Here is a 27,273-nt window from a genome sequence, read left to right as displayed (position 1 = left end):
ATTGGGAGCCTGACACGGATGACGCTGAGTCGTGTCCCTCCCCAGTCTTGTGACATTAAAGAAATTTCTAACATCTCTAGGTCACAGCTGCTCCACCCCTTCGGCCAGAATAGTAATGGTTTCCGCTTCCCGGGTAGTTGTCAGTAAGTGAGCCTGCTTCTGTCGAGAGTCTAACAGAGAACCGAGCATAGAGCAGTTAAGTTCAACACCCGTGATTACAAAACTAGTGACCCATCAGGAGGGGGTTGCTGCTTCAGAGGAAGCGGCAATGGACAGCACGAATGGCCTGAACCCGGCCAGAAGCCAGACTGGGACTTGAACCCAGTTTTAAAGCAGAATCACTCACCCGGCATCTGAACTTCAGAGGTTCAGGTGCTTGATGTCTCCGCGCAGAAGGAGAGTGGCGAGAGGCAAAGTGATGGGCAGGAAATACATCTGTTCAGATAGGACGCTTGTGAGAGACGCAAGCAGGGAGGCAGGGAGGCTCTGCCCCCAGGATCCGGCGGCTACATTTTCATCTTTCAGGGGGAGAGGGGGTGAGAAGAGGCTGCCTCTTCCTCTTCCTCCTCCTCGGTATCCCACAGGAGAGTACTGGACCTTATAAGGTCCAACTAGGACGAGTCCTGATGCTTGTTCAAATCAGCAGAAGGGTGGTCCTGAAACTCAGCCCCCGGTCTGAACCTGAATGCAGGCCTCACCCCATCCCCCCCAATGACCAGAGGCATACCCGCACCGTCAAGCCAGACGGTCTCACGGCCCCCATGGTCCTCGGGAGCCGTTCGTACCGTAGGGGGGTCTCCCCAGTCTCCCTAGGTTTCCCTCTCCACCGGGGTCCTCGCTGGCACGTCTCCGACCCCTCCAACCCTATCCAAACCATTCTGGTCACCAGTGCAACGCGTGCAGAGGACTTTCTGAGCCATCCTCCACCAGCAGCTGGGGGTCCTACAGTCACCTGAATGCCGAGTTGGGCGCCACAGACGAAGACAGGGCTCAGTCCTCCTGGACAGGCCGCCTCTCCCACTTCAGATGCCAGTCACAAGGCCAGGTTGTTACCTTCGTGCTTCTGACCTGTTGGCTGGAGGTGGAAGGTTCCCACCGCCACGTCCCCGGCTTGGATTTATCTGGCTCGCAGCACTCAGGGAGATGTGTACTTACTGGGTCACCAGTTTATTCTAAAAGGATGTAACTCAGGAACACCCAGATGGGAGAGATGAGCAGGGCGGGGTCTGGGGAAAGGGCGGGGAGCTGCCATGCTCTGTGAACAGTTAATTCCACGCTCCTTGAATCTCCACACGTTGCCCCACGAGGCAGCCCCCCCACCCCTTTGAGGTTTCGCGGAGGACTGATTTCAAAGACAGGATTGATCAAATCTTGGGCCACGGGTGGTTGAAGCAAATTCTAGCCCCTCTTCCCACCCCCTGACCTGAGGGGGTGGGACTAAAGCGCCAACTCTCCAGCCACGTGGCTGCTTCAGGGTTGGTTCTCCTGGCACCCTGGTGGGGTTGTCCTAGCTTCTTAGGTTTGATCCGAAAGCCACTCTTTCTCACTCTCCAGGTAGGAAACCCCACGGGTTCTGGAGTTCTGAGTCCGCCCTGGGGCCAGATAGAGAGTCCTTCTCTATAAAGCACAACATCACAAGGGAGGCTCGGTCGGAGGCCCCCCTGAGAAGAAGGTGCTGAGCAGAGCACATGAAGGGGGCCTGAGCCGGGGGCTGTGTGGGCAAGCGAGTCCAGGGCTGGCTGGGACAGGCCTCTGTGCCTGAGGCCCCGCGAGGTGAGCGGTGCTGGGTCCCAAGGAGGAGGGAGGGGGCGGGAGGGGGGCTGGGTGAGGCAGCTGCGAAGCCACCATAGGAATGTGACTCATGGGATGGGCGACCTAAGGGGACCTGTGCTCTAAACCAGCGCCCTCGCTGGTGTGGGGCGTGGAGGAAGGCGGGGGGCGAGTGCAGTGATCCAGCAACGCGTGATGGTGTTTCGAGGTGACTGAAAGGGCGAAATGGGGAGGTGGCGAGAGGCTGTCAGTCTCTGGGTGTATACGGCCACGGAAAGGGGGAGGGGGGACGAGGCCCAGGGACCTGACCTGAGCCAGCCCGGAGTCTGAATTGGTGTTTACTGAGATGGAAGGTGAGGGAGTGTTTGTGGTGGCCCCAGCGGTACTGAACCCGACTCGGATCCATGAGGACAAAGGTTCAATCCCTGGCCTCGCTCAGAGGGTTAAGGATCCATGAGGGGTGGTGTAGGCCGCAGATTTGGCTCAGATCCCACATTGCTGGGGCTGTGGTGTAGGCCGGCCACGCAGCTCCGATTTGACCCCTAGCCTGGAAATTCCATATACCACGGGTGTGGCCCTAAAAAGACAAAAAAAAGAAAAAAGTCCTGTTCCCAAGTTGTCCCTAATAAGGCTTTCCCAGCTTCCTGCCCACCTCCCCCGCCACCCCCGTCTCCCTCAGACGCAAGTCTTTTTTTTTCCCCTTCAGGCTGCCTGCACCCGTGGCTTCTGGAAATTCCAGGGCGAGGGGTCTAAGCGCAACAGCCACAGCAACAAGGATCTGAGCCGCATCTTGACCTAGACCACAGCCTGCAGCTCCGATTCGACCCCTCGCCTCGCAACTTCCATGTGCCTTGGATGCCGCCCTGAAAAAAGAAAGAAAGAAAGAAAGGAAAGGAAAAGGAAAGATGAGACGAAGAGGCCCAGATGGGGGAAGCGTATCATCCGGTGATATGAGGGTACCAGGCAGACCCCCCGGGGTTCGGGGCACAAAAGCTCCGGCTCATGCTTGTCTCTGCTACCCTTTGGCAGGAAGCTCTGCTCGGAGGATTCCGTCGGGGCCGCAGGGACCGAGGCCCATCCTGACCTCAGCCGCTCACCACAGCAGTCGGGAGGGAGCCTGGGGACCTGAACCCTGGCTCCTCCAGCCGCTGCTGGGCAGTGAGGTCACTTCCCTCACATTGTGTCAGACAAAGCTGCCCTGGCGCCGTGCCCGGCTTCAAAGCAAGGACGAGGGCAGGAAGTGCAGCCCCACCACGTGCCCAGGAACCCGAGACAGGGACCATCGGGTGACTAGTACCGGTGACTACTGCTGATGAGAAAACCAGGAGGGGCGTGTGTGTGTGTGTGTGTGTGTGTGTGTGTGTGTGTGTCTCGGACACAGCCGTCCAGTAGGAGGGGTCGTGTCCAAGTCTGAGGTCCCGGGACAGTCAGGGCTGGACCCTGGCTTGTGGAGCCCAGCGTTTCTATCCTTTTCCCGGAAGCTTCTTAAAGAATTCAAGGGGCGGGATAAACGGGGCGTTTGGGATGGACCCCTGCACTGCTGCCTGTGTAACAGATGAACACGGACCCCTGGGGAGCACGGGACTCGGTTCGGTACCTTGTGAGAACCTATAACGGAGAAGAGTCAGCATCACTTTGTGTACACCTGAAACCAACACAACATTGTGCATAAACTGCTGCAATCAAAAAATAAAAAAAAAAAGATAAAAAATTCAAGGAGTTCCCATTGTGGCTCAGTGGTAACAAATCCAGCTAGTATCCATGAGGATGCGGGTTCCATCCCTGGCCTCGCTCAGTGGGTTAAGGATCCGGTGTTGCTGTGAGCTGTGGTGTAGATCACAGATGCGGCTCGGATCTGACGTGGCTGTGGCTGTGGTGTAGGCCAGCAGCTGTAGCTCCGATTCGACCCCTACCCTGGGAACCTCCATATGCTGTGGGTGTGGCCCTAAAAACCAAAAACAAGGAAGAAAATGATTACAAAAATTCAAGATTCAATACTAAATTAGGTACAGCATCTCAGAAGTGGTTGTACAAGTGAGAGGCCCTGTTAAGCTACGTGGACTTAGGGGTGGGGGGGTGGAGCGGGGAATCCGTCCCTGAGAATAAAGCCCAGCACAGCAAATGAGGGGTTCACTAGGTACCAGAGGGTTTCAAGGGGACTGGATGAAGTCACCGATATAAATAAAGGCATCCTTGATCCTGGGGTAATCCAGTGTTTTGAGAGTGAGAAGCAGTCAGCAAAGGAGACTGAGGTAGCCAGTGAGATAAGTTTGAAAACAAAAAAATTATTTTTTTCTTCACATTGACTTCGAGCTCTCTCTCCTTTAGGGTGCAGGGTTTTTTGTTTTTTGTTTTTTTTAATTAAAAACATTTTTTAAGGTTGCACCTGTGGCATATGGAAATTCCTCCACCACAGCCACAGCAACACCAGATCTGACCCGAATCTGCAACTTAACACCACAGCTCATGGCAGTGCTGGATCCTTAACCCACTGAGCAAGGCCAGGGATCAAACCTGCATCCTCACGGAGACTAGTCCGCTTCCTAACCCCCGAGCCACAATGGGAACTCCCTCCTCTAGGGGGCTGTTTATTTTTTACTCCATCTCTTTTCTCGACCTACTGCAAGACAGAGAGGCTTGGGTCTTTTAATACCTGCATTCAAACACCAGCCGTGGCGTCAGACCAATGTAGTTCAAAGAGAAATTTACCATCGAACCAGGAGTATGAGAGACAGACTCGACAAGTCAGAACATGAAGCCGTAACTTCCAGCCCTGTCACCCATTTGCTGCGTCACTAGGTCACATAATCCTTCGGACCCCAGTGTGCACATCGGTAAAATGAGGGCATAGCATCTCCTCCACAGCCTTTCTCACTCTGCCGTTTGGCCCCATGGCCCGTGGTACGTGGCTCTGGCCTCAGGACCGAATCGCATCCATTTCTGGGATGTGTATTTAATGGCTTTCACTGATTTGTGTAAACATTTCCGTTTCCTTTTCATTTTACATTGATGAAGATCGAAGCAATTGAAGGCAAAAAAGAATGGAAGCTTAAAGGCAGGAAAATGGCCTGCTTGCCGTTGGGGATTCGAGGTAAAGTGTAAGAAGTGTTATTTAATCCCTTTGTAAACCTCCCCTCTATTATCAGAGGGATGTAATTAATAGCAGACTCCAACTAACACGATTTAATCATAAAAGCGGCAGACTGTTAATTTTCTAGGGCTGCTGCAGCAAAGTGCCGCAAACAGAGTGTCTTACACAGAAGGGGCTGCCTCTGAGGTCTGGAGGCAGAAGGCTCAGGTGCCCTGTTGGCAGGGCTCTGATGGCTCTAAATGCTGTCCTGGGTCCCATGTCACCGGAGCAAAGCGCTGGAACGGCGGCCGTGTTACTCACGCATTGAAGTGAAAGGACATTTTCAGAGAGGGAGAGAAACTCGCGTGCCCGAAGGTTTACAGAGGCCCCACTCACTGCGCGGTGGCCTTTGCACCCCACAGTGCGGCCTGAGTGGAGACCCACTTGGCGCTTCTGATTGGTCTTGGGCAGGAGACCTTACGTGCACGGGGCGCAGGTTAGATGGTGGCCCGGCGAGGAGCGGGTGACCTGCCCTCTCCAGCCGGGAGGAGCAGCCCCGGCTGGTCGAGATGGGGGTTGGGTCATGACCATGCGACAAGGCCACAGGCTTTGGGATTAATTTCTGTGAAGGGGACTCGAGCCTATCACCCAAAGACACCAGGGAAGGTTCCGCCCGGCCTCTCTCCCACCCCTGGGCAGTCCTTGGCTTGTGTCAGCCCGACTCCCTCTTCACGTGGCTTTCTCGCTCCCTGCGTGTGTCTCTGGGTCCACATGTCCCCCTTTTGAAAGATAACAGTCTGTTTGTCTTCCAGGGCCCAGGCTAATAACCTCACTTTAACTTCATTTCCTCCAAAAAGACCCTTGTTCCAAAGAGGGTCACATTCTGAGGTCCTGAGACTAGGACTAGGACCGGGGTTTTACTCCTGGATGCCAGGGCGCCGACGTAGCTTTCTGGGGCTGGGACCCAGTTCAGCCCACTACACGAACCGCAGCTGCCGCCCAGCCTCTCCACCCCTCCCCCCAACACCAATTCATCTTCTACGGAAAGGCCAGTGTTTTCTTGCTGAAATGCACCTCTGACCTTGTCACCTCACTGGGACAAATCCATCAGTGGCTCCACATGGACCTTTTGGATAAAGTGCAATTTATCAGCACAGACCCCAGGCTTTTCTCGCTCTGGAATCTGCCTGCCTCTCGAGCCTCAGTTTAAACACTAACTCAGCCCTGAACAAACATGAGGGGTTTCTCTGAATGAAGCATTTTGTTTGTGCCTTTTCGCAAGGCTGCTTCCAGCAAAAGCCTGTGTGCCAAGGAGGAAAAGGCAGCCCACCAGGGAGGACGAATTCCAAAAAAAATCCCCTTCCTCGGGGGAGAGGCTGCCTCAGTGCAGGCTCCATACACAGCGGGGGCTGAATTTCGGTGCCCAGCGCTCCTCCTCCTCCTCCAGCACTGAAACAAAATAATACGGCCATATATGGCCACCCGACTCTGTACACACATGCAGCAGGAATTCCCCAGGCAAAAATTCAAAAATATCTCAGGTCTGTGCCCACCACCAAGTCCTCTCTGATCTCCCAAGCCCATTAGCTAAGAATAGAGGGTTCAGTGGGAGCCTCGAGGGAAGAGCCCTCCCAACACCTGCTGCAGGGAGGGCCAGGTGGTTTCCTCGGGAAAGGCCATCCCCTTCCACGTGGGCACTGGGTCTGTTCACACTCAGGGTCTCAGTCCTCAGCACAGTGTATCACATCCGAAATGAGATGCTTCCATTTGCTTCTTGAGCAGCAAAGGCTCTGTGAATTCACAGGCGCTGGAATAGCTGAAAACGCCATGCGGTGCTGAGGCTATGAAGCTCCACGGAGTCCCAGGCAGGCTGGCCTGCTCTGGACGGAAGCTGTTCAGAGCCAGGAAGCAGTCGTAGATCGTGGTTCTGGGCCCAGGCTACTCACCAACCAGCTTGATGGCGAGACGACTCAATCGCTTTGGTAAAAACCTTTAAAGCTCTTCTGTTGGATGGCTTTATAGGTTCTCTTGTTCACATTTCTCCCCTGGCTGCTTAAATTTTTAAAATTTCACTGTACCGTATATGCCCTAAAATTCTGCTTGGTAGGAAACCAACAAGAGATGATTCTCAGTCAATCACACAACAGTATGAATTCAATCGACACATTTAAAGCTTCGAATTGCTGGCTAAAATCCGTGGACAGTGGGTGGGGAAGAAATGCACATCTTGACTTGGAGCGAGGAGGAGGCGCTCCAGGGCCCAAGGAGCGTGTTAGGGAGGAAGGCGGGGAGGTGTCGTACCTTGAAAATGGCTGAATTCTCTAGTTCATCCACCAGCCTCTAGGGTGGCGACCCCTGCCTTCCTGGGGCCCAAACCCATTCCAAGCAAGGCTAATTGATAGGACTCTGTTCCGTCAAAGAAAAGAGACGCACAGAAGCAACACCTGAGAGGTATGCTGAAAAAGGCGGCCAGTCTTAGCAGCCCTAGAACCATCTTGGTCCGTGCTTTTCCCTCACGGCTAGAACTGAGCGTTCCGCCGAGGAGAAAGAGTCTGGGAATCCCAGGCCCAGCAGCCTATACTTGGGGCAAGACGAGAGTGGAGTAAAACGCTCTTCAGGCCTTTTCCAGACGGACAGAAGTCAGGCTGAAAAAAATAACTCGAGAAAAGGCAAAGAATGGTTTGCCAGACTCGGAACTCTCTGAGTACAGGAATTTCTCCTTGTGGGAATATCTTGGTAACAGACCTGCACACTCAAACCTTCCTATAAAATTTGAGGACAGGGCTAAGGGACCCCATTTTTCCACTGTGTACCGGGCTGTCACAGCAGGGCTGGAGTTATCTGTAAATCAGGAGACGACCCCGAAGGGAAAAAAGCATTTTAGGATTCCTGAGCCCTTCGCGGGGCAGGCGGGAACACTCAGGCTTACCCTGCTTCCTGCCCAAGTCTGAACTGGGGAGAAAGCAAGCCCCGCAGGCTCTTCTTTGCCTCACAAAGGCCTTGGGAATTTCTGAGTAGGTGGAGAAGGGTTGGTGATGCCTCTTTTCCAGGATTTTATAAACTTTATTTTACAGAGTCAGTGCAACACATTATTTCCTTAAAAACGATCCCCTGGCGGTCTATTCTACCCATGTACCTAACACCGACTCCGACAGGGCAGAGTCGGTAGTCTCCCCGAGAAGAGCCTTCCGGCCTCCGGCTGCAGGTCGTCAACGTCCGTGTGTTTCCGAAGCTCCGGCTCGAAAGCCACGCCTCCGCTTTCAGCTCGCCGGCCTCCTGCTTAGCCCCCCTCTGCCCTCTCCTCCCTCTTCGGAGTTGTTTGCCTTTTTCTCCCTGTGATCTTTTCTCTGCTGCAGAGATCTTCCTGGATTCGGATCCAGGGAGCCTTTGAATCCAAGGAAAGCAGCGATCGGGCCCTGCTCGCGGGACTGGTCTGGGTTCTCCCGCTGCCCTTCCCGGAGCAGGCGCGTCCGCTCGCAGTCTGGACCGTCTGCAGAGGAGGTCCGATGTCCCTTTCAAGACCTGAAAGTTGACCAAATGCAGAAGCGGACTCTTATCTTGTCTGGGCCTTGGTCTTTTAAGCCAAACAGTGACTCATTTGTAAATGACTAGTGTGACCGGGCGCTTTCAACGTGATCTTTATCTACACAAATCAGCACAATTGCCACAGCTGCTGCGGCAAAGGTGCGGTCTGCACAACAAGTATTTTCGTCCTCTTTGGAAACCATGCTTTCTTAATCTAACACCTTTCAAATCCTACAACTGGTCCTGCATAAAGGATAGTTTCTGGTTTCGGTTTGAGTAGCAGTCACTCTTGACTAAAGAACTCTACCGCTTGTGTGAAGTGGGACTGGGGGTGCCAGGGATGAGGGGTGGGGCCTGAGCCTTTATCCCTTCTTGGTCTCCAATCAAGTAGCAATTAGCCTCTCATCCCCTCCCTCTTCCCACGCTACAAACAAAACACAAAAGAACCTGGCAGGAAGTGGGGGCGTTTGAAAGCCCAGACCCAGGATGCTGTATTTACCTGCTAATTTGCCTTTCGCTCAGCAGGCTGAGGAAGGGTTAGACTCTCAGACCCAGAAAGGCCAGTCCACATGAGTTAGTCCAGATCGCTTCCTTACGGAGGTGGACACTGAGGTCAGAAAGGTGGGAAGACTTTCCCCAAAGCCCCAGAAATCTGGGGAGAGAGAGGGTTAAGTCCATCCCATAGAATTTCCATTCCTCATCGAATGCCCTCCAAGAGTGTAATTCGAACTGATCCCATGACCTTAAACAGTTGGTCCCAGTTTTTCTTTTTCCTTTTTTCGGCTGCACCAAGGCAGCATCTGGAAGTTGCTGGGCCAGGGATCCAATCTGAGCCTCAACCGTGACCTATACCAGGTCCTTAATCCATGGTGCCACAGTGGGAACTCCAGTCCCAGTTTTTCTTTTGTCTTTTCTTTCTTTTTTTCTTTTTAGGGCCACATGTGTGGCACATGTAAGTTCCCAGGCTAGGGGTCAAATCCGAGCCGCGTCTGCAACCTACACCACAGCTCACGGCAACGCCAGATCCTTAACCCACTGAGCGAGGCCAGGGATCGAACCTGCAACCTCATGGTTCCTAGTCGGATTCGGTAACCACTGCGCCACGACAGGAACTGCTAAAGACAGATTTCTTATCATGATTGTTATCTGTGTGCTAATAAACAGAGTGTTAATCTAATTAATAACCATAATAAAAGCAAAGTTCTCAGCGCTTTGGATTTTCCTTGCTGATCTCTGACTGTTGAGAATGGTTCAGAATCACTTAAACTGACTCTCATTTCCAAGTCCAGATGTCCTGGGGGACATTTGAGATTCATTCCGCCCCCCCTAAAGCAAAAACCTGGGGCGCTCCAGTACTCAGACTGATCACCAGCTTTTGCTCGTGGACTCATACATACTGAGCCCACATGAAGTCCCCACAAGGCTCTCCTGTGCCTCCAAGGAGTCACAATTGCAAAAACATTGAACAATGCCCACTCTTCTCCAACTGCCATGTCTCAACTAAGTTGACAACACACGCTGCTCAACTGATTTTCCCACAGTGAATCATCCAGAGAAAGACGATTTCACGTGAACTTTCATTTTCTCCCAGCAGCGTCGGGGGAAAGAGGGAAAGCGACCTTGGTTTCACGGGAGAAAACCCACCGGTTTGGCACACTCTTCAAGGAGCATACGCGCTTTTCGCACTGACTCCGAGAAATAGCAGGTCCCTTTCTGTTTGATTTCCTAAATTGTGCTCTGTGAACTATTACCTAGAAGCCCTAAAATGTTGGATTGGGACGCATTTATTGATTGATTTTATTTGATTTCATTTTTTTGTCTTTCGAGGGCCATACCTGCGGCATATGGAGGTTCCCAGGCTAGGGGTCCAATTGGAGCTGTAGCTGCCGGCTTACACCACAGCCATAGCAACTCGGGGTCCGAGCCACATCTGCAACCTACACCACAGCTCACGGCAGCCCTGGATCCTTAACCCGCTGAACGAGGCCAGGGATTGAACCTGTGTCCTCATGGATAGTAGCTGGGTTTGTTAACCACTGAGCCGTGACGGGGCCTCCTGGAGCACATTTAAGCTTAAGTACGTTAGCAGCTGTAACAACAGTCCAAGGTGGCTGCCTCTTACTGTCCAGAATGTGAGTAAACACACTGGGCTGTTTCATTTCTTAGTTGATTGAATCTTAGAGAAACGAAGCAGGGTTTCAGGTTTGTGGAATGGGATTGAAGCCTGAGGAGCGCTGCTAGCACTAATGAGGAAAATGATACCTAGGAATTTCTTCATTGCATTAAGTAAAAGAAAAAAAATCCTTTAAGGGGAGGTTGATTGGTTGATTCTTAATTATAGGATTAAGACTTTTTTTTTTTTTTTTTTTTTTTTTTTGCTTTTTTAGGGCTTCACCCTCAGCCTATGGAAGTTCCCAGGCTGGGGGTCAAATCAGAGCCACAGCAACAACAGATCAGAGCCACATCTGTGACCTACACCACCGCTCATGGCCACGCCTGAGTGAGGCCAGGAATGAAACCCACATCTTCACGGATACCGGTCGGATTCGCTTCTGCTGAGCCACGACGTACCTCCCTAAGGCCTATTTTGATTTAGGGTCTATTTTGCTCAGGGCCTGGCTTATTTGCTCGTTGCGAGTGACAGGTTTCTAACTTGCAAGGTTCAGACACGTAAACTTCAAACCTCAACACTGAGTCATGTCAGGTGATCTTGATTACATGAAGCAGAGAATCGAGGCAGTTATCCCTCATTCAAACCCCCGAGAAAAAATTCGGCTTGACTTACCCCGGAAGTGCCCCAATTTTCTACTGAAACCCTAGCAGCTCCGGTCTGATGAGTCTTCCCTTTTAAAATGTCTTAAGGGCAACGCGAATAGAGTGGCCATCAGAATCTCTTCAAGTGTTTTTATGTTTAGTGAATTTCCAGGTCACTAAGCACATTTTTTCCCCCCAGGAAGCCAACTCAGGAATTCCTTTGAACCCTTAGTTCCAAAAGAACCTCAGCCTACCCCTCTTTCTCTCGCCAGTTGTGTGCTCTCCCTCAGAATAGTGAGACGCGTTTGGATAGAGGCAGGGGCTTGTGTTGAGACAGGCCACAGGGTAAACAGATGCACCGAGCGAAGGCGGAGACTGTCAACCGCCACAGTTCAGACCCTGCTGGGCGGTGGGGCAGCTCAACCTCCGCTGCTGGGCCGTGCTTTCCTGGGATTCTAAGTGCAGGAGGCAGAGGGGCAGCAGTCGGAAAAAGAACGTTGCAGAAAGCAGCAAAACCGTGCTACAGGTGCGCAGGGGCCAGAGCCAGGTCGAATGGAGAGGGAACGCTGAAAACCTTCAAAGGCCAAGGCAAGATGCCCCCTTTCCACTGATGGCCTTTGTTAGATGAAAGGCAAGGGGCCCTTCGACTTGTGAAAGGGCTCTTGTCTTTCTCCACCAAACCCTGCACGTCAAGGCGCTCCCACCAGGCCTCGGCTCCAAGCTCTCGGCTGGGGAGCGCAGGCCTGCCTGGGCGGGACGCGGTGGCGGGCCGCGGTCCAGTCGACGTCCACAGGCTGACACGGCCGGTGCCGCTCACTTGTGTTTACCCAGCACCACCTGAGCCCGGAGGTGAGAACTGCATCTAGGCCCCGACCACGAACGACACACACAGGAGGATGCTGCGTGATGTCCACAGATAAGCCAGGACATGCTTTAAACCACCAGCTTATCTGGACCGGAAAACAAGAGATGTGTATGAGAATGCTAATTCTGTGAAAGTTTTTTGTTTGAAAAGCTGTAGGCGCTCTAAGAATCCCTAATTTGTTATGCCTAATACCACTTTAGGAAAAAAATTTTCAGTAGCCACATATGTATCGAATGCCATAGACAATTTAGAGCATTTCTGCGAACTCACTGTAATGCTCAAAGCAACCCCTGAGAGATCAGAGGGCAGCAAACTTTCTGTAAAGAGCAGAGATTCCTGAGGCTTTGTGGGCCGACCAGGCTCTGTTGCAACTACAGGATTCTGTAGCAGGAAGCAGCCAGGAGAACGTGAGTTAGCAAATGAGTTTGTTCCAGTAACTTCATTTTTCTGGACATAGAAATTTGCATTTCATATCATTTTTACCTATCGTAAAACATCACTCTTCCTTCAACTTTTTTTTCCAGCCATTGTCACCTTGTGGCTCGAATGAAACGGGTAGAATTGGCCAACACCTCATTATTCACAGACCCGAGATGTATGTGGTTGAAAGAGGGACATTGCTGCTGTCATGGCAACACCTGCAAGGTGCAGAGTTCGGGGAAAGGCAGCGCAGGGACCAGGAGGTGGCGCTGTGGGTGGCGCTGCCGCTCCGTGGTTTCCTGGACCAGCAGCATCAGCATCGCCCAGGCCCCGCCCCAAACCTACGGAATCCACATCTGCACAGCGACAGATCCCTAGGTTCCTCGTAAGCTTCAAGGTTATAATGAAATCTGAAAAGGCTGGGCTCTGGAATGAGAAGGTCTAGTTCAAATCTCCCATTAGGTACACGGCCTCGGCCAAATCCTCACTGTCATTAATAGGCCTGTTCCACACCTAAAGGCTGGAGATGGCGGTCCAGGCCGAAGCCTTAGACGTGCCTTAGGATTGCTTAGGAAAAGCCGACTATGATTGCGTTTCAGAAAGTGGGGGCCCATGCACATAGTCAAGGCCCCTTCCCCAAGGACAGACGTATTTTCAGCCAGTCTCTCCAGGAGAATGACTGAGAGAACAGCTCCCCCTCCACCCCCTTTCCCACCCACCCCATCCATTAAAGAAAAGAAAGACACCAATGCTCCTGGCCACAGAGTGTCACATATATTGAGATGGCTGTAGAAGGACACGCGAGAGACACGTGTGGTCTGCGGAGACGGCGGGAAGCGTACGCACAGGCATATGCTCTGGTTTTCGAAACCATGTCAGGATGCATCTCTGTTTTGAACATAATGTTTTGGTTTTTTCTGCATCAGCACAGGTTACTGCTCTACAGTTTTCCCCGGAGTAAATAACTCTAACGGCTGTTTGGCGGAGCAACTATGGACTGACTGAGATGTTTCACGAGGTGAGAACTATTTCACAATTAGATCGACCTCCGAGTTAACAGCAAGATGTTTTTCATGTGTTTGGTTCTCTGCTCTGGTTGGGGGTGCGGGGGGAGGACTTTTCCAATTTGTTTTCTGTTCACATGTTTAGTTGCCAACAGACTCCGAAAGGTAATGAAAATTAACAGTCTGTTAAAAAAAATTAAATTGGCATTAGGCCATGGAGGTTGTTTTCCCCCCAAGACTCTTAAATTCAGAACATTTAAATTACAAGAGGGAAAAAAAAGTAGGCATCATGGAAAGCTAAGTAACGACAACAAAAAAACCAACTACTGAAAAATACACCTGCCAAACACAGCGCTCCATGGTCAACGGCTCCGAAGGGCAAAGAAAACAGAAGGTCCTTCTAAAACGTGACACAGTCCAATGACAAACTCTGCTTTTTTTTTTTCCTAGTGGCTATTTTCCTACCACAGTGTTGAGCTTCATTATTATATTAAATAACTTATATGGGTAAAAAGGAGTTTGCTAACCAGCAGCCAACTCAAAACCTCGGAGGAAGAGGAAGGAGGAGAATTCACAACACAGCCGCACTCAGGGACTCCGAGTCCGCAGGCAGCATCCAGCCAGCCTGGGCCCCCTGGGCCATACCTGGGAGCCCAGGTTTGGGGTCTCAGTGGAGGGGTTTCTTTCCCTCCCTCCTCTCCCTTTTTCCTTTAAGTTACCAAAGAAACATGGGCTTCCTAAGAGCCAGCACTCAGCTGGGCAAGTCCCATTAGCAGCAAATGTTGAACCAATTAAAAAAAAAAAAAAAAAAAAAAAAAACACACACACAAAAGAATAGGCTCCATCCAGGTGCAGAGCTGTGATTCACATGGAAATTCCAGGAGATGGATCGCAGCAGAGCCGGGACCTTCGGCGGATTCTTTCTCCAGGGTCCTCAGTGAACATTCCAGCCTCAGAAAATCTGAGTCAATCTGTCAGCTGTGGGGAAGGAGGTCCCCAACTGCTGAGCCTGCTGGCGGGGACTTCGTGATTTGTTTTGTAGCACTAGATGCCCGGAAACAAGGGCCAGCCCCTCGATGACGGGCGAGACAGAGCAGCAGAAGCAGCCGGTGTCCCAGGAGGATGTTGTATTAAACTCTGCCCAGGAGGCTGGACCTGAGAAATAAAGAAGGCAGATGACCCAAACGAAGGTGCAAAGCCTCGCCTGCCACGAGTTTCAGCTTTCCCAAGTTTTGAGTTTGATTTTCCATGGTTTTAAAAAGGACAGGAAAACATAAAGCATTGAAGTCCTTTAGGTTATCTGAGAGAACTGCTAGTCGTTGAAAATAAATACGCACTGGAGTTCCCGCTATGGAGCAGTGGGTTAAGAATCTGACTGTAGTGGCTCCAGCGTCTATGGAGGCACAGGTTCAATTCCCGGCCCAGAACAGTAGGTTACAGGATCTGGCATTGCTGCAGCTGCAGGGTAGCTTGGATTCAATCCCTGGCCTGGGAACTTCCATATGCCATGGGCACGGCCACAAAAGAAAAAACGTACTAATGGAGCTGGCCAAAACTTGGTTCACAGGTAGAGCTGTATCTTGAGTGGCTTTGTGCTCATACACCCCACAAAAAACCAAAGGTCATTAATGATAAAGAGCTTTTAAATATATGCAGATGGGTTGCTCAGTAAATCAGAGCGTGTTCTTATTCCACGCCCAGGGAGAGCACGTAAGTAGCAAGCGACACGAAAAGTGTCTCCCCTCACAGGTGCATCTGTCACTGCCACGGCTGAACCCAAGCGTCTGATGAGTGGCTCTTGGACCAGCAGGAGAAGCATCTCACTGCCTGCAAAGCTAATATATGTGCACGTTTTCAGGTAGGTACTCTCATTCTTTTTTTTTCTTTTGTCTTTTATCTTTTTTGTCTTCTGTACCCGTGGCTTAAAGTGGTTCCTAGGCTAGGGGTCTAATAGGAGCTACAGCTGCCGGCCTACGCCGGAGCCACAGCAACACCAGATCTGAGCCACATCTGCAACCTACACCATGGCAACGCTGGATCCCTAACCCACTGTGTGAGGCCAGGGATCAAACCCGAGTCCTCATATTACTGGTGGGGTTCGTTTCCCCTGAGCCACCACGGGAACTCCAGAAACTTGTCCTTGATGCCAGGACTACATCTTCACTGCGCTTACATACATATGCTCACCCGGCATCCACGCCGGGTGTGCCACTGCTGGGCCCGCAATGAATTTTTACCAGAAGCTTTATTATGAAGCATTTCTGAGCTGAGTCCTTCAGGCCAGTACAGCACGCCCTCTCTTTCATGTCACATTTTGAAATTCACTAAACTCTTCGGTCGCATGTCAACCAATCAAATGTTAAAAGTTAAATGCAAACCGTGTGTGCGGGGCATACGCGAATATGGGGAGAGATTATATAATTTAATCTTTCACATTGACTGTTAACGCGTGACTTACAAATCCTTCCAAACGAACCTTGAACCAGTAGGACCAGGGCATTAAAGAATCATCATCAAAAAAGAATGACAACTAGAAAAGAAGTATGCGGTAGCTTTGGGTTTTGTAATAAGGCTGGATTTCACAGGCAGTGCAGACCACAGGGGTCACGTGTGTATTGCCAATTTATCTGTTTTCCAGTTTTTAAAACATCTGTAGGTAAAGTAACAACAGCTAAGCTGTACTCCGGGGCCAAACCGACTGAACTTTTGTTTGTTTGTTTGTTTTGTTTTAATTTTGGTCACACTCGTGGCAGGTGGACGTTCCAGGGCCAGGGATTAAGCCTGCACCACAGCCACGGCACCAATGGGTCCTTAACCCACTGCACTAGAAGGGGAGCTTTCCCAACTTCATGTTTTTACTCAACAGGAAGGGGATTAAAAAGATAAGAACTGTGGAAGGCAAGGTTCACCTAAAAGGGAGACCCATCAGAGCAATTCCCAAAGCTTCCATCCAGCAAGAGGTGTGCGCTCTGGGGCTCATGGTTTACACCTGTTACTCTAACGGGAAGCAGTCAGTATGCTTCAACACCAACACAACACAGAGCGATACAAAATTTCCATACAAATGTGCTCCTAGCAGACATAAAACCTTACAAAAACAGCACTGCTTTGCTCCCAGGCATTGGCCAAATGTAAAGCTTTATGTTTCTGTCTGGGATTCGAAAAACATCTCCAATCGCCTTCGCTCTGCCTTGTTCTAATGACAGGAATTCTCATGCCTCTGGACCTCATCCCTCCTCAATGAATCGCTCAAAGGCCTGAAGTTTCCTTTGAAACAAACAAAATCACATCCAATCAAATGTATCTTAGATACTCTGGTTTATGAGACGGAGCCCAAGATCAAGTATAATGAAGGCTCCCAAAGGGCTGCAGGAAGACGAGAAATGGCCTGTCAACGTGGAACAGAGAGGCACACGTTCCCGGAGTCTCTCAGCAGAAACACACACAGCCATGCTGATTCCAGTAATACTACAGCCTAAAGTACGGCATCTCAAAGGGTTAAAATACAAACTTACCTACCCTAATTTGGTTTGTTTTGGGTTTTTCTTTTGTCTTTTTAGGGCCGAACCTGAGGCATATGGAAGTTCCCAGGCTAGGGGTTGAATCAGAACTCCAGCCACCGGCCTACACCACAGCCACACAGCAAGGCCAGATCCGAGCCGCATCTGTGACCTACACCACAGCTCAGGGCAACGCCGGATGCTTAACCCACTGAGCGAGCTCAGAGATTGAACCAAGTCCTCACGTTACCACTGAGCTACGATGGGAACTCCCCCTAGTTCTGTTTGAAAGTACATTTGTCTGAAAACACCAATTGATTAACAGAAGTTTTAAATTTGAAAAGACCTGCATTACTCCAAAGTCCCAACTCTTTCTCTTTCTCTCCAAAGAAGGGACCTAGAGCTCATTGCTAAGTGACATTCAAATTTACTGAACCAGCGGGACTTGGGTCTCTTTCATCTCAGGTCAAATACAATTTTAGTATTAGAACTATTCAGAAATTGCATCTGAACTTCTTATCTCTTAGATGAAGATAATGCATCGGGCCCTGTTTTAACGTACCACGGGGTAATTTCAGTTCCTCATTCCATAAAATAACAGGGAAGAGACAGCAGAACAGAATCACTGTATATCTGCCAGTATTAAAAAAGAGAGAAAAAAAGCAGTAAAACTGAATGATGGCAATGAGGATTCCAAGCCACAAGATTCAGTTGACAGGAGACAGGGGCAGAGACTTGGAAAAACGCAGCCCGGCACGCGGCTTCCTTCACTTGAGGCAACAGCATCTTGAGATTCGAGCAGCATGGAAAAGCAAGGGCACCCACCTTAAGGACTTCCACCTGTCTTTCTCTATGTGATTTTCAGGTCCTTCACTCTCATAGGAAGCCAGGTAGAGAGCTACAAGCGAGCAAAAGGAAGAACACATCAACACTGCAGCCTTCTGATCCGGTCCCCACCCCGTCCCGCCCCGGTCAACCTGAGCCAAACCCTGGAGCAAAACACACTCTCTGAAATATCAAATCACAATGGGAAGCTTCACAGTTTCATTAAGAACACAGATCACCACTCTGCCCCGACTGACCGGCTCAACAAAAACCCAAGGGTCTCCAGGCCACAAAGGCACCTGGTTAACTAAACAATTTAGGAGGCCAAAGATGCTCCAAAGTGCAACCCACGGGAGCCACCGTACTCTCAACTTTGTTTTACAAAGAGGGGGGTGAGAAGGGGAGCCTTCCCTTCAAGCTCAATTTTTTTTTTCTTTTTCTTTTTACAGCCACCCTCGCAGCATGTGGAAGTTCCCAGGCTAGGGGTTGAACTGGAGCTACAGCTGCCAGCCTACGTCACAGTCACAGCCACGCCAGATCCGAGCTGCATCAGTGACCTACACTGCAGCTCAAGGCAACACTGGATCCTTAACCCACTGAGTGGGGCCAGGGATCAAACCCACATCCTCAGGGAGACTCTTTCAGGTTTTTAACTTGCTGAGCCACAACAGGAACTCAGCCCAATTTTTAAGACTTTTTAGCAGGTAAAAAGCCAGATTGTCTCGGCCAATTTTTCATCCTTCTAATGTTCTTCTCTTTAGAGTCAAAAAGTAGTCCAAAGATTTAAAAGCTTGTTATTATACTTTTCATCCTTCTAATGTTTTTCTCTTTAATTTTAAGTCAAAAAGTGGTCCAAAGATTTAAAAGCTTGTTATTAATCCTGTTTGTAGAGGTTCATAACAATCAAGCCCCCTCTGGAATGGGTCATATAATTCAGAATGTTCTTTAGCCGCTCTCCCAAACACTATCGATCTACTATGAGAAACAGTTAATAATGCTGTTGATTTCTATAACATTAAGATATAACAGATCGATAGAATCAATCCCCAAGTCTTCTACAAACTTTAAACTTCTCATCATTTTTTTTTTCTGTACATAATCAGTGTTTCTGCATCAAATTCCCTAGTATTTTAACAGGTCAAGACGTTATAGCACTTTTTCAAACAGCAGGAGGTAGCCATGAGCTGTTTTGTTTTTCACGTTACCTTGCATATCGACATACTGCAACACACCTTTTTTCTGCATTAATGCAAACCCAAACAAGGGGAAAAAAAAAAAAACCCTTCAAAAACTTTCTATTTGTGCCCAAAGCTTTGCAGATCTAATATTATGGGGAATGTTTAAAGACAGAAATGACTCTTCTTGGCTAAGTAGCGAGTGCCTGACTGCAGCAGTTTAGGGATAAGTCATATGGGATATAAGTCATATGGGATAAGTTTAGGGATAGGTCATATCTGACGATGGAAGAGGTCAGAAGGCCTGCCTCCTCGTACGTGAGGCACCAGGCATGTACTCGCTGAGTTCGGGCCGGAGGGTCTGCGGATGCTCGGGGCCAGCAGGCTACCCACCGTCCTCGCTGAAGACGGGGACCGTGAGCAGGTACTGCAAGATCTTCCGGTCCCTCTCAAACGGACACTCCACTTGTTTCCACGTCATGAACTCGCTCACTTGCTTGGCCAGTTCCCAAAATTTCTAGAAAAGAATAAAACGAAAGAATGCAAAGGCAGTTACTAAAAATCGTGAGCGTGGAGGAGTCGACTCCATTTACTGTCCTCTGCTGGCTTTTAATCTTCCGAACGACCTAATTTCCTTCAGTTAATAGAAACTAGGCATGGATGGGAGTTCCCCGGTGGTCTAGTGCTTAGGACTCAGTGCTCTCACCACGGTTCGGTCCCTGGTGTGGGAACTGAGACCCCACATCCAGCCACTGAAGGCTGAGGTAAAAAAACAAAAAAAAACCCCCAAAATACTAGGTATAGATATTTTCTAGGGAAACACAAAAGTTTACTCAGCTAACTCTGGATGGTAATTAATAATAACGGTGAGTGAGTTCCCACGACGGCACAACAAGATTGGCAGCATCTCTGCGCCCCCAAGGATGCAAGTTCGATCCCCAGCCCAGCACAGTGAGTTAAAGCACCCGGGGTGGCTGCTGTGGCTAGGTCTAGGCTGCAACTGTGCCCGGGGCAACTGCGACTCTGATCTGATCCCTGTCCTGGGAACTCCCTAAGCCATGGGGTGGCAAAAAAAGAAAAAAAAAAAAAAGATGCAGCTAATTTATTCTATTTAGTACTGTCCTTTTCTTACAAATGAGTAGGAAAGAGGCTAGTCCCTCTCTGTGCTCAGATCTTTGCAGCCTACCCTTACCTCGAAGTTGACGTGGCCATTGGGAAGGCGGTTAGCACAGCCTTCATTGAGGAAATAAATATCTTTGATTAAAAGACTGAAGAATGGTATCACAATCTAGAGAAAACAAAAGATTCCGGTTTGTTTTGGGCAAATCAACACTGAGTCTCTCGTCAAACAACACAAGAGGTTAACGAACAATACGAGCTCTGCATCACGTTATAGGCTACGATTAATGAAGACAGGTACAGTTTACCTTTCCCACAGAATTGTGCTGAACATGCAAATACCGTTAACAACAGCAAAGACAGGTGGCCCTGGGAGGCAGAGGGTTTCACGTGGCTAGTTTCCCCTCTTCTTCCCAGTGCAATAGCATATGATGACATCGGAACGCTCTAGCTGTACCCCAAGGACAAACAATCTAAAAGAACGCTTGCTTTTCACATTCAGCAAATCCTTAGAACAAAATATTAACGGAATACGCCGGCGCAGGTATCAAGAGTTTAAGGTGTATGCCTGCCGCTCGGCCAGGATCTGTCTTGTTTTCTATCATTTAGACATCTACGTTTTTATGGGACCTTCTTTTTTAGATGAACATTTTATTTCACCACGGAAGACACTTTTCAAGATAACAGGAGAGCTCAGAGTTTTCGGTAATAATTGCTACAATCTTCCTATTGAGCAAACCTGGCCTTCGGGTGACAGAGCAAGTCAGTACCTGCTCTCGTGGGCAACCACAAAGCAGCACCTCGCTCAGCGCGGTGTCGGGCAGGCCCACGGGAAGGAGGAACGTGAATGTGTACATTCAAAGGGAGGGTTGTTTAAAACACAATGAGCCTTGTTGAGTAAGACTTGCCTGCCTCACATCTTTGGGTTTGATATGATGGTATTTAATTAGTTCACGCAAAATAATAACCTCTGTGAAAGTACCCTACGTCCTACTAAGCCAAGAATGAACAAAGAGCAAAGCTCGGAGCTCTCGTTGTGGTGCAGTGGAAACAAACCCGACATAGTATCCATGAGGTTGCGGGTTCGATCCCTGGCCTCACTCAGTGGGTTAAGGATCCGGTGTTGCTGTGAGCTGTGGTGTAGGTCGCAGACACGGCTCAGATCCTGCATTGCTGTGGCTGTGGTGTAGGCCGGCAGCTGCAGCTCTAATTCGCCCCCTAGCCTGGGAACTAGCATGTGTCCCTAAAAAGACAAAAAAAAAAAAAAAAAAAAAGAACAAAGCTCTACATTCTTCCACCTTGTAACTTCTACTTTCTCTCAAATGCCAACCTGCTTTTGAAGGTGCTGTATTTGCTACAACACAAACTGTGGGCCTGTGCTGTTTACCCAAGAGCAGGTTTTGGAAGTTTCCCGGAGCTTATGACTCATGTGGTACATTTATGAGATGAAGGGACGGTCTGGAAAACAGACGTTTAGGCTCATTAAGAAAAGAGGCTTTGATTATTTTTGTTTCCTTGATCTCTGAAAATAGCCAAAGTGAACCTTGGGTGTCGACAGCCTTTTGAATAGACTTTATAATCGTATATGCTATTACGTCACTAATACATCATTTTCTACCGCCTGGAGGTCTCCACACTGGATTTGTAAAGATCCCCCGTTACCTTCTCCTTCGAATACGACTGGCTGCTGCCCTATTACTTCAGAGCTAAACCGCCATCATCAAAGGGGTGAGGCGCACCCGACCCTCGCTCCCTTGCGGGACCACCTGTGGCTGAGAGGTGCGGGGCTCTGGCTCTGCCACACCTCAGGCTCCAACGTGGCTCCACAACCGACTGGCCGTACAAGCCAGGAGGCTGCCAACCATGGCCCTCGGGCCAGCCAGCCCACCTCACCACCTGTTCTGGAACGGCCGCGGACTCATACATTTTATGTTTTTTAAAGGCTGGGGAAACAGCCAGAGAATAATCCGTCATGAGCATGACATTAGATGAAGTTAAAAGGCCAGGGTCCAGACAGCTTCCTGGGAAACGGCCCTGCTCATTCATACATCTGCATATCGTCTGCGTCTGCGTCTGAGTGGCTACCCCAGAGCTGAGTAGTTGCAAGAGAAAGCGTATGTTTGCTAAGCCTGATGTGTTTATGATTTGGCTCCTAAAAGAGAACGCCTGCCAACCCCTGGTATAAGGCCAACAAACGAAGAAAGCCTAGTTGCCTCACTTTCAAATGGGAACAACAGCAGCTACCTCACTGAGTTTGGTGAGGGTTAAATTAAATCACTGAGGTTTGACCTCAATGAAGTTGTCCCCAAAAACCAATGGGCCCCAGACAAGGGCACAAATATGACTGATGCATCGTCAAAAGAAATGGGAGGCCGGAATTACAATCAAGATGTAACATCTGCCTGGCATAACAGCTTTTAAGAACTCGGGTTCTGTGCTTTGTTCCGTAGGGCTAGGCTGTGAGATCCAGGTGGGGGGTCACCCACCGTCTCACCTTGACAGTAAACGTTTCCTACGTTCAGGTCATGTGCTCCCAGCTGGGCGGCGGAGGCTACACCTTGTGTGATTTTTGCATTCATGGTGCTGCCATGGAATCCACGACTTTTTAAAATAAAACTTACTCAAACTAAATAAACGAACACAGTTTACCCACGACCCTCATCTTCTGCTCTCTGCCTCTGGCAACCACCAATCTGTTCTTTATATCTATAAGCTTGTTTCTTCAAATATATATATAATATATGTTATATGCGTGTGTCACATAAACAGTATGTAAATGTATATGTATTATATATACTTGTATTACATATATAAATGTACAATATATATTTAATGTTATATTAAATATGTTATATATATGGGTGTGTGTGTGTGTATATATATATATACGCGTTTAGATTTCACCTGTAAAAAGATAATACAGTATTTGCCGTTGTCAGTCTCATTTATTCCACTTGGTAAAGTGCCTTCCAGATTCACCGTGTTGTCACAACGGCAAGACGGCGTTCATTTCGCCAGCTGAATAATCCATTATATACCTCCTTCGTGTATATGCGCGTGTGTGTGTACGGATGCCACCACTTCTTCATTCATTCCCTCGGGTTGTTTCTATACCCTGGCTTTGTAAACACGGCTGGGATGAGCACGGGGGTGCATGTAACTCTCCTAGTTACGTGGTGGTTTTGATGCCCCTGGATGAAGGCCCAGACGTGGAGCGGCTGCACCGATTCACCATGAATTGCCCGGGCCACTCTCACGAGAACACAGAGCAGAATAATCTCCCTCAGGTGCACATGCCTGCGGTTCCCTCCGCCCACACGCCAGACAGAGGCTCAGGGCCTCCCTCGACCTCCCCTCTCCTCTCGGAGAGTTCCCTGCGATCTGCAGCGAAAATCGGGGGACTGCAACGACTTCGGACTTCCAGAGGCAAGGGGGACGTGGGGGCGGCCCACTGGGGCAAGCGTCTGGCCTCCGAGAGTCCCTCAGTGAAGACCTTTGGTGGGGGAACGTCTTGGCGGGCGAGGTTTTCCAGGTTCCTTTCACAACGCTCTTAATTCAGAAACTTGGCAACTGCACCTTAAAGGCGTTATCGGTGCCACGCCTAGAAAAATGCTGATGAGCAGGAACAAGTTTCGATCCGAAACGCCAGGGTCAAAGGACTGAAAACCAGGCACTTGTATGCGGCGTGCGTAAAAGCCCAGAGACACGAGGACTCATAGGAAAAAAGGCCCTTGAAAGAGCACTTAGAAGCCCCCAGGCGACAGGCAGGTCTGCTCTGTCCTAGAGTGTGGCACTCTTAGGTGGGCGACCCTGGCCACAGAAACTCATTCCAAGCACATCAAACTCAAGTCGTGTTGCCAGAAAGACTTTAGAATAGGAGATTCCCTAGGAATGAAGAGTTTACCCTCACCTCCAAAGAGAAAAACGCATCCCAATTCCCTTCAACGAAGATGATTTTACCCCCAAATGTTTTCATTCAGAGGCTTCGAGACCAATCATGAGAAAGAAATGGTATATATTCTAAACTAATTGGGGGTGATGTCCTTTGCCTTATCAACCAGAGGATGCCATCCAGATGCTCACACAGAACTGGTTTAAAAAAGAAAACCACAAAACGAAAGCAGACGGAATGTATTACCTGATGGCGAGAGGGAGATACTTGTTTTCTAGAAAAAGCTCTCCAAGTCCCACAAGTACAACATTTAGTGAGATCTTGGGGCGGGGGGTGGACGTCCTACAGCCTCTCGCTCGCTAAGGCGGGCCCCCCACTCCCAGAGGTCCTGCCGGGAAAGCCTCGCATGGGACACGCAGCGGTGAGGGGCAGGAGAGGGACCCGCCACCGCCCTTCATGCCTCAGCGCCCCGACCTGCCCACGGGCCAGCTCCCTCTCCAAAGCCTCAGACACTTCTGATCACATTATTCTCAGGCCGGTCACAGGAGTGCAGGGATGCGGGCAAGTGGATCTGAGAGCTGGTGACCCCCCCTCGGGCCACATGGAGATGGTTATCTCGCTTCCTCGTTTCTTTATTTTAAAAAAATGAACATGTTTACAATGTCTCTCAAATGCGATCAGAAGTGACGTTTTGGATTTTGTTGAGAAGCCGTTCTGCACGTTAACAAGGCAGGGTTTTTCTTTTTGTGTTTGTTTTTATTTTAGATCATGGATGCCAAAGCTTTTGGGGGGACGTGATGGAGATGCCCTGAAATGTTTTACCCGCTTTTTCTTTTTCTTTCTTTCTTTTTTTTTTTTGTTGTTGTTGTTGTTTTTAGGGCTGGGGGTCGAATCAGAGCTTCAGCTGCCGGCCTACACCACCGTCACAGCACCACCCATCCGAGCCACATCTGAGAGCTACGTACGCCCCTGCTTGTGGCAACGCCGGATCCTTAACCCACTGAGTGAGGCCAGGGATCACACCTGCATCCTCATGGATACTAGTCGGGTTCTTAACCCAGTGAGCCACAGTGGGAGCTCTCTGTTTTCTTTTATTTGTGGAAGATACAGTTTAAGGTAAAAGATGGATAGCCTCTAAGCACAAACAACTTCCATCAAGCAACCATCATCAGCCTATTTATGGTAAGCAGGTGTTTACTTCTCAAATAACACGATCTCCAAATGTCAAAGGGACTTTTCCTCCCCGTGTGTGAACAGCGCCAATAAAAGGCCCTCTGAGTCTGGAGCATGGCTGATCCAGGCTAAAGTTAAGCTGCCGAAGAGCAGGGCTGATAAAGGAAGGATCGCTCATTCCTCCGACCTCATCCCTGTACTTTTTCTGCCACCCACATACCCAGTTACAACAGCAGGCCACATGCCACGGCAACTAACCTACTTTCTGAAAATAAATGACTTAACCACGGGAGGTAAGCTCATTCTTTTAAGAGAAAAGGTTACCTTAAGTCAGCTACCTTGGGCAGAGAGAGCTTCAATGTCTGCTTTCCATTATATCAAATTACTCTCTAATGCTGTTAGTCATCTTAACACATGACTTAATTGACGGCTTGAAATACAACGATGACACATTACAAAATAATCATTTAAATAAAGCAATAATAGCATTTGCCAAGGTCGCCAAGTTACCTTTCTCTTTCGGCAGCCCACCCTTGCTCTGGCCCGCCCCTTCCCTTTTGGCAATAAAAATGTCTACGGTATATTTCTACTGGCTTCGAGATAACCAGGAGGAAAACAGCTCTGCCGTGAATACCACTTCTTTAAACACATACCTTTTCCCTGCTGCTATGAGCGGTTAAAGACCTTTGTGCTGCCCCACGCAGAGCTGTTCGATAATTGTAGAAGTTGCTCGAAGGGTCCATCTGATGCTGCAGACAAAAGAGAGGAGAGCGTTAACCGCACACGTCGCGCCTGCAGAAGGTTTACAGACCACCCTTTTCAGGCCACCTACACAACTCAAGAGAAGTCAGGGAACTCATGAGGCCTATAGGATTTCTGCCTCGACACACGCAGAAGCATGAGACACAGGAGAACACAAACGTTTTCTGTCATGAGGTCTGTTGACTTATATCAGCTGATGTCAGCTTCGATGATGTTCAACCAGGCCAAATTCTTTCCAGGTTAACCGCTGAGCTGAGACTTAAAGAGGCCAAACCCAGCCTAAGAAACCATTTCCTGGTTTCGCCCAAAGGGTGAGGGGTCAGTGCGAGGTTGGCCACCGCAGGGGCATTGACGCTTTGTGGTGAACTTGTCCTCTGCATGTAGTAACAAGTCATCACCGACAATTAGGGCACATGCTCTCTTACAAGAAGGGAAAGAAATGCATTGTATCAATAAAGTCTAACATAATATATGCAACGATAATTCCCAATTTGGGGGGAAACTTCCGAAAGAACATTTTCTTATTATCTCCAAAGATCGCAGAGTCGAAGCTCCACACGTGTCACGAGTGCGTGGACGTGAACGTGTTCCAAGGCCAGCGCCTTTACCCACGGTTCTTACGCCGCCAGGATGGCGTGTGAAGGGCTCTCTCGTGGGCTGGCTAAGTTCACTAGAGGACGGTGGACGGATGAGCAGAGGGGCTCCTCTCCCGGCTACTGTGCCTCAGGGAGGTCAGGAGGCCTGCCCTGGCATCCAACGCCCAGCAGTTCGGGACCCAAACCCACCCTGGCACACACAATGCGACGCGACTAACGGATCACCACCGCTTGGTTAGCGCTCCCCGAAGCGGATACCTCTACCCAGGAGAGGACTCGTCAGCGGTCCGACTTATTCCCCCTCCCTGCCAAGGCCCCTTCCTGCCCCTGGGTGGGGAGGGAGACGGACCTTCTCTGTGGCGCCATCTCCTCAAGGGCCAGGCCCCACAGAGGAATTGCACCCTCCAGGGGCGAAATGTTCCTTCACAGCCAGCCTGGCTTCGCCTACCTCAAGAACGTCGAACTTGGCCGTCTTCACCTTGGCCCAAGTTTTCTTCAGTCGAGAGACGGGGCTCATATTCATGCCAGCTTCCAGTTGAAACGGAGGAAGAGAAAGAGAAAAAGGAACAAGAAGTCATTCTAACGTACATTCTGAAAATGTCATTATTAACCGTAAGGAAGTTAACTTTAAAAAAAAAACCTGCCAAACAATTTTTCGGAGGAGTGGCCCATGGCACCCGCCCCCCACCCCCCGTGCCCGCAAATGCCAGCCAGTCCACGCCCACAGCGACACTCGGTTCAACCAGTCTTCTCAGGGTCAGTCCCCCCGGGGTGTGAAAGGCTATGTCCCACTGTGGTTTTAACTTTAATCCGTATTTTCTCC

The 27,273-nt window shown here is 49.7% G+C and overlaps 1 protein-coding gene across 11 annotated transcripts in view; it reads right to left on the bottom strand.

Annotated features, from left to right (window-relative positions):
- The window catches only part of RASGEF1B (RasGEF domain family member 1B), a 699,030-nt gene continuing 684,913 nt past the window's right edge, over nucleotides 13,157-27,273 (bottom strand). For 6 of the 11 annotated variants that reach the window (XM_021100308.1, XM_021100304.1, XM_021100306.1 and 3 more), the window contains 5 exons: nucleotides 26,899-26,978; nucleotides 25,746-25,841; nucleotides 20,101-20,196; nucleotides 19,302-19,425; nucleotides 13,157-17,806 (listed from right to left, as the gene is read on the bottom strand). In XM_021100308.1, the coding sequence (XP_020955967.1) occupies nucleotides 17,676-17,806; nucleotides 19,302-19,425; nucleotides 20,101-20,196; nucleotides 25,746-25,841; nucleotides 26,899-26,978 (527 nt within the window). In that variant the 3' untranslated portion in view covers nucleotides 13,157-17,675. 11 annotated transcript variants of the gene reach the window in all.

The sequence above is a fragment of the Sus scrofa genome, chromosome 8, assembly GCF_000003025.6.
Source record: "Sus scrofa isolate TJ Tabasco breed Duroc chromosome 8, Sscrofa11.1, whole genome shotgun sequence".
NCBI lineage: Eukaryota > Metazoa > Chordata > Mammalia > Artiodactyla > Suidae > Sus > Sus scrofa.
Note: the sequence above shows the minus strand (reverse complement) of the source record. Positions and strands in the feature narration are given on the sequence as shown.